General features: G+C 41.1%; 1 protein-coding gene across 1 annotated transcript; it reads left to right on the top strand.

Moving 5' to 3' along the window:
* The first annotated feature begins 555 nt into the window (after positions 1–555).
* LOC143276422 (uncharacterized) lies at positions 556–6,606 on the top strand. Its single transcript, XM_076580912.1, has 4 exons — positions 556–561; positions 3,875–4,331; positions 4,466–4,920; positions 5,065–6,606. Exons 1-4 carry the CDS (start codon positions 556–558, stop codon positions 5,179–5,181), a joined length of 1,035 nt encoding a protein of 344 aa, XP_076437027.1. The 3' UTR covers positions 5,182–6,606.
* Positions 6,607–7,458: the final 852 nt, after the last annotated feature.

The following is a 7,458-nucleotide window of genomic DNA, read 5'->3' as shown; positions in this document are numbered from 1 at the left end:
TATACAGACGTGCATCGACACAGAGAAAAAGACGCATACGGGCATCAACACAGAGAAAAAGACACAGACATACAGACACGCATCGACACAGAGAAAAAGACACATACGGGCATCCACACAGAGAAAAAGACGGATCTGTATACAGACACGCATTGACGCAGAGAAAAAGACACATACGGGCATTGACACAGAGACAAAGACGGATCTGTATACAGACACGCATCGACACAGAGAAAAAGACACAGACATACAGACACGCATCGACACAGAGAAAAAGACACATACAGGCATCCACACACAGATAAAATGAGAAAGAAGGACCAGACAGAGACAGAGGGACTGGAAAGGGGAGAAAACCAACACTGAACTACCCATACCCATGATACAGAGAAAAATGATGGAACAACAGAGAGGGGGCTGGTGGGAGGAGAGATAGAGATGGGTGAGAGAGAGAGAGGGGGGGGGGGGAGAGAGAGAGAGAGAGAGAGAGAGAGAGAGAGAGAGACAGAGGAGGTGTGTAACTGGCAAAGAGAACAAACATTCTTAACTGCCAAGATGCAGGTACACAGTGATTGACAGACAGACTGACAAAAACATACCCAGTATACAGATAAAACGACAGACCAACTGACATACAGACAGAGTGAGGGAAAAGACAGACAGACAGACAAAGACAGTGTGATGGGTTGAGAGAGAAACAAAGAGGAGAAAATCATTCTGAACTTCCCACACACATTCTGAGTGTATATATATGTCCACAACACGCACACACACACACACAAATGCTCAGACAGACACACACACACACATGCTCAGAGAGACATACACACACACACACACACACACAGAGATGCTCAGAGAGACATACACTCAGACACACACTAATACACAGACACACAGAGATAAAGACAAATACACACACAGAGATAAAGAGACTGACATAAAGAGATGAAGAAACGAGGCAAGACAGACATCGTCTGTATTTATATATATGTATACTGTGCAATAACACAAGGGGAGACAGAGGCAGTGAATCTTGCCTGTATATTTACTGTTTGCGCTCAGGGTTTAAAACACATTTTGTAACATATAAAACAAATGTGACGAACCATTCTTAATAACAAAGACTCCTAGAGACTGATGTTCAGAGACAGTAGTTTTATGGCATCTACACATACTGACATAATTTTATAGAAACCACACATAGAACAGTATTTATGCAGTATCCACACATGCTAATACAGTTGTTTTTGTTTTATTAGTATACACACACACTAACCTCAGTACTTTGTTTTTTTAATCCACAAAAGAAATCTTTTCATCCACTCATAGCACACTTTTATTAATTTTATTACATTTTTCAACATTTTGAAATTTAAGCTTCATGATCAGTTTTAACTTAAATAAGGACCTTGAATAAAAAGTTCAGTGTTTGGTAAAACGATGTTTATTTCAATCATGGTAGAAGTCTGACACAAATTTTGATTTGTTTTAATCACATTAATCAATTCAAACTTAATAAACAGCTGACAGTTCTAGTCAAACCAGGGTTATTAATGACTTGTGTTTTGGGGTTTTTTTTTTACGCACATGATCCAAAGCCCTCCAAATGATAAAAATATGCCAACAAATCCATCAATCTCTATGTCACACATTCCAGACAATAATCAGGAAGGTCATAACAGGGTTGTAAGTGCTTTAAAAACAATTACAATTCCATTTGCACCACATAATTTTTGTTCAAAGTGAATTTTATAATAATTTTCATACTTGAGGATTTTGTTTTATTTAAAACATGTACATGTTCCATGTTTATGATAAATATTTTAAAAGTTTTGTTTTGGTTTGGTTTTATTTGTTCACCATAATGCAACACAATACAAAAATAAATGAAGTATTATTAAACATTATCTTTAGCTATTTCAAGTTTTCAAACACACTAATAGTTTGTTGGGGTTTTTTTGTTTGTTATTTTTAATGTAAATGATTTCAGTTTAATGCACATCCACTAGTGAGCTCTGATTTACACATCATATTCCATGCATCAAAAGCAGTCCAACCACACATTCTGACTACCATAGTTTTATAGTATCCGCACAACTATCTGCAGTGATTTGATAGTATCCACGCATATAATGTATGTGTTCACACATACTTCTTCAGGTAGTTTTTACAGTGTCCACACATTCTCACATCCAAACATTAATCGCAGTTATTTTGTAGTTTCCACATACTGATCATAATAATTTTATAGTATCCACACATACTAACAAAAGTAATTTCATAGTATCTATACATACTAACCAAGGTAATTTTGTAGTATCCACCATAGTAACCAGTTATTTCATGTATCCACACATACTAACCAAGGTAATTTAGTAGTGTCCACCACAATAACGAACGTAATTTCATATATCCACCACAGTAACCAACGTAATTTCATAGCGTCCACACATACCAACCACAGTAATCTGACAGTAATTTTATAGTTCATGTATCCCCACATACAATTTTGACAAATTTTACAGTATCCACACATACTGACCATAGTGAGTGTATAGTTTTTGCACATACTAACCACAGCAATTTGATGGTATCCACATATACCAACAGTTATTTTATAGTATTGATATTTGTCAACCACACAAATTTTTTAGTATTCACATATACTGATTAAAGTTTTTGTATCCACTAACTCGGTAAGTTTATGGCATTCACACATATTAGCTACTGTAAGTATAAAGTATCTACACTCAACAGGTTTTGTAATTTTATATATAGTATCTACACATACAAATTACAATCATTTTATAGTGATGATACATTTTAACTAGAGTACTTTTTAGTATCCACAAGTATTAACTTTAGGAATTCTATTATACTCATACACAAACAATAATTTTATAGTATCTCATGGTGGAATCCATTGAACAGATGAATCAGAAGAAGAGAACCCAGGAATCAGTCATAAAACTGATAGTACATTTCATTTTTCATCAGTCATAAAATTGATAGTACATTTCATTTTTCAAAGTGCTCATCCAAGGTTGGAATCCATTTATGAACCAGCCATGAAACGGCGATATCTGATTTTACCGCACCCACATTAAAACCCATTTATCAGCCATTCATAAACCGAAAAACTGCATACTGAGTATTCATATTTTAAGATATTTATAAGCTAACCATAAAATCACACTTAGACTGATTCTGTAGCATCCTTGCTAGACTTTTTATCAGAAACCCAAAACCACACACGTTTCTAATCATACTGTTTCCATGTACAAACCCTTGCACAGCAGGTCACGAAAACAATTATTTCATATTTATCATCAGTACCTGAACCCATTTATTTGCAGTCATTTCCAATAATGAACCATAAAAGACAACAGTTGCGTGTCATTTTCAACATCCTTATTTTAATCCATTTTTCAGTCAAAGTTTTATTTGTTATTTACCCATCTGTTTGATCAACAAGTAGAACACAGGAAGTTCATCTCGCATGTGCATTTACACACAGTACACTAATGTCAGGATTTTTATGTTAGTAAGTATGATTTTTGTAGTGCAGTATACACATGAACAGAGAAAGATGGTGAAAGTGAAACATAACATAGAGAGAGGGAGAGGCAGACATGAAATGAAAGCAAGGGATGTGGGGAGACGAAGAAGAGGGATGCGAGACAGAGAGGAAGGAAACAGGAAGAGGTGGAACATACTCCTTTACCCACACCCCCATCTACAGAGAGGGACACAGACAGAGAGGACACACAGACAGGTGGATATACAAAGAAGACACACAGACAGACAGGTGGATATATAAAGAGAGGACAACAAGACACAACACAGAGAAAAAAGACTGGTGGACATACAGACAGGAGGACTCACAGACACATCAACACAGAGAAAAAGACAGGTGGACAAACAGACAGGGGACACACAGACACATCAACACAGAGAAAAAGACAGGAGGACATACAGACTGGTGGACATACAGACAGGGGACTCACAGACACATCAACACAGAGAAAAAGACAGGTGGACATACAGACAGGTGGACATACAGACAGGGGACACACAGACACATCAACACAGAGAAAAAGACAGGTGGACATACAGACAGGAGGACATACAGACAGGTGGACATACAGACAGGGGACACACAGACACATCAACACAGAGAAAAAGACAGGTGGACATACAGACAGGGGACTCACAGACACATCAACACAGAGAAAAAGACAGGTGGACATACAGACAGGTGGACATACAGACAGGAGGACTCACAGACACATCAACACAGAGAAAAAGACAGGAGGACATACAGACAGGTGGACATACAGACAGGAGGACATACAAACTGGTGGACATACAGACAGGGGGACATACAGACAGGAGGACATACAGACTGGTGGACATACAGACAGGACGACTCACAGACACATCAACACAGAGAAAAAGACAGGTGGACATACAGACAGGAGGACATACAGACAGGTGGACATACAGACAGGAGGACTCACAGACACATCAACACAGAGAAAAAGACAGGTGGACATACAGACAGGTGGACATACAGACATATCAACACAGAGAAAAAGACAGGTGGACATACAGACAGGAGGACATACAGACAGGTGGACATACAGACATATCAACACAGAGAAAAAGACAGGTGGACAAACAGACAGAGGGCATACAGACAGGGGACACAGACACATCAACACACAGAAAAAGACAGGTGGACAAACAGACAGAGGGCATACAGACAGGGGACACAGACACATCAACACACAGAAAAAGACAGGTGGACACACAGACAGGTGGACATACAGAGAGGACTCACAGACACATCAACACAGAGAAAAAGACAGGTGGACATACAGACAGGTGGACATACAGACACAGAGAAAAAGACAGGTGGACATACAGACATATCAACACACAGAAAAAGACAGGTGGACATACAGACAGGTGGACATACAGAGAGGACTCACAGACACATCAACACAGAGAAAAAGACAGGAGGACACAGAGGACATACAGACACAGAGAAAAAGACAGGTGGACATACAGACAGGTGGACATACAGACACAGAGAAAAAGACAGGTGGACACACAGACAGGTGGACATACAGAGAGAAAGGAGCAACTACCCATACCCATGATTCAGAGATCTGAACTACCCATACCCACGATACAGAGATAGAGATCTGAACTACCCATACCCATTATACAGACAGATTTTAAAAAAAAAAACAACCCCAAAAAAAACAAAAAACAGAGATATAGCTGAATTACCCATACCCATGATACAGACAGAGACAGGGGGGAAAAAGGTAAAGACAGGAACAGGTAATAGGGACAAACAATCTTCAACTGCTGAAATCAGTCACAGAGTGATGGAGACGGACAAAAACATGGATTACATATACAGATGATGGAACAGACCAAGAGAGAGAAAGAGACGGACAGAGAGGGAAAGATGGGAAAAGAGACAAAGAAACAGAGACACTGTCTAAAGTTTATCTTTATTTATTCTTCTTTCTTTTTTTTTACACTCAGGTGTGGAACCCATTTTGTCTGAACCCATTTTGTCGCATGTAAAAACAAAAAAAAAAACAAAAAAATGTCATGACCACATGACCAGTCTCAAAAAGGAATCGTTTCATCCACTGAAAGCACACTTTTGTTAAATTTTTTACTTTTTAGTTTTAACCATACACACAATCATTTTGTATTTTCCACACACAAACCACAGTGATTTCAAAATATCCACACATAATATAATGGTACCCCTACATTCTCCACACATGTTATGGTACCCCCACATACTAACTGCAATAATTCTTTAGTATCTACACATACAGCAGTAACTTTATAGTATCCAAACATACTAGTCACAGGAATTTATTGCATCCACAAATACTGGTAACAGTAATATTTTACACCAATGTATATAATAATATATACTAACAGCTGTAATTTTATAGTATATTTACTTATGCCAGCCACAATTATTTTTTCAGTATCCACAGTCACTACAGTTACTTTTATGGTGTCGGAGCATACAAATTACAGTAATTTTATAGTCTTCACACATAGAAACTGCTGTAATTGATAGTATCAACACACACCAACCACAGGAATATAGGCGAAAGGACAAGGATAACCATACACAGTGAAAGAGAGAGTGAACATAAAACATAACAAAACAGACAGACAGAGATGCACACACACACATTCAGAGAGGGAGGGAGGGAAGGGGAGAGACAAAGGGGTGGGGGGTGGGTGAGACAGAGAGAGAGGGCGAACAGGAAGAGGGACAACATACTCCTTACCCACACCCATCCACAGAGAGGGACACAAACGGAAAAAAAAAAAAGACAGACAAGAGAGACATCAACACAAAGAGAAAAAGACAGGCAGGACACACAGAGAGAAAGGACGACCAGGAGAGGGCCAGACAGAGACTAAGGGACTGGACGACAAGGAGAGGGCCAGACAGAGACTAAGAGGGACTGGAGGACCAGGAAAGGGCCAGACAGAGACTAAGAGGGACTGGAGGACCAGGAGAGGGCCAGACAGAGACTAAGAGGGACTGGACGACAAGGGCCAGACAGAGACTAAGGGACTGGACGACCAGGAAAGGGCCAGACAGAGACTAAGAGGGACTGGACGACAAGGAAAGGGCCAGACAGAGACCAAGAGGGACTGGAGGACCAGGAAAGGGCCAGACAGAGACTAAGAGGGACTGGAGGACCAGGAAAGGGCCAGACAGAGACTAAGAGGGACTGGACGACCAGGAAAGGGCCAGACAGAGACTAAAAGGGACTGGACGACCAGGAGAGGGCCAGACAGAGACTAAGGGACTGGACGACCAGGAGAGGGCCAGACAGAGACTAAGGGACTGGACCAGGAGAGGGCCAGACAGAGACTAAGGGACTGGACGACCAGGAGAGGGCCAGACAGAGACTAAGGGACTGGACCAGGAGAGGGCCAGACAGAGACTAAGAGGGACAGGACGACCAGGAAAGGGCCAGACAGAGACTAAGGGACTGGACGACCAGGAGAGGGCCAGACAGAGACTAAGGGACTGGACGACCAGGAAAGGGCCAGACAGAGACTAAGAGGGACTGGACAACAAGGAGAGGGCCAGACAGAGACTAAGAGGGACTGGACGAGCAGGAGAGGGCCAGACAAAGACTAAGAGGGACTGGACGACCAGGAAAGGGCCAGACAGAGACTAAGAGGGACTGGACGACCAGGAGAGGGCCAGACAGAGACTAAGGGACTGCACGACCAGGAGAGGGCCAGACAGAGACTAAGGGACTGGACGACCAGGAGAGGGCCAGACAGAGACTAAGGGACTGGACCAGGAGAGGGCCAGACAGAGACTAAGAGGGACGGGACGACCAGGAAAGGGCTAGACAGAGACTAAGGGACTGGACGACCAGG

The sequence above is a fragment of the Babylonia areolata genome, chromosome 32 (genome assembly GCF_041734735.1).
Source record: "Babylonia areolata isolate BAREFJ2019XMU chromosome 32, ASM4173473v1, whole genome shotgun sequence".
NCBI lineage: Eukaryota > Metazoa > Mollusca > Gastropoda > Neogastropoda > Buccinidae > Babylonia > Babylonia areolata.
The sequence above is the reverse complement of the archived record's forward strand: the minus strand, read 5'-3'. Positions and strand labels throughout refer to the sequence as shown.

Excerpts from the sequence above, each read along its gene's own strand:
- LOC143276422 (XM_076580912.1), top strand. Across the intron at positions 4,332-4,465 it reads ACAGGAGGACATACAGACAG|GTGGACATACAGACAGGAGG; the intron begins GTGGACATACAG and ends AGAAAAAGACAG. Across the intron at positions 4,921-5,064 it reads AGACACAGAGAAAAAGACAG|GTGGACATACAGACAGGTGG; the intron begins GTGGACATACAG and ends AGAAAAAGACAG.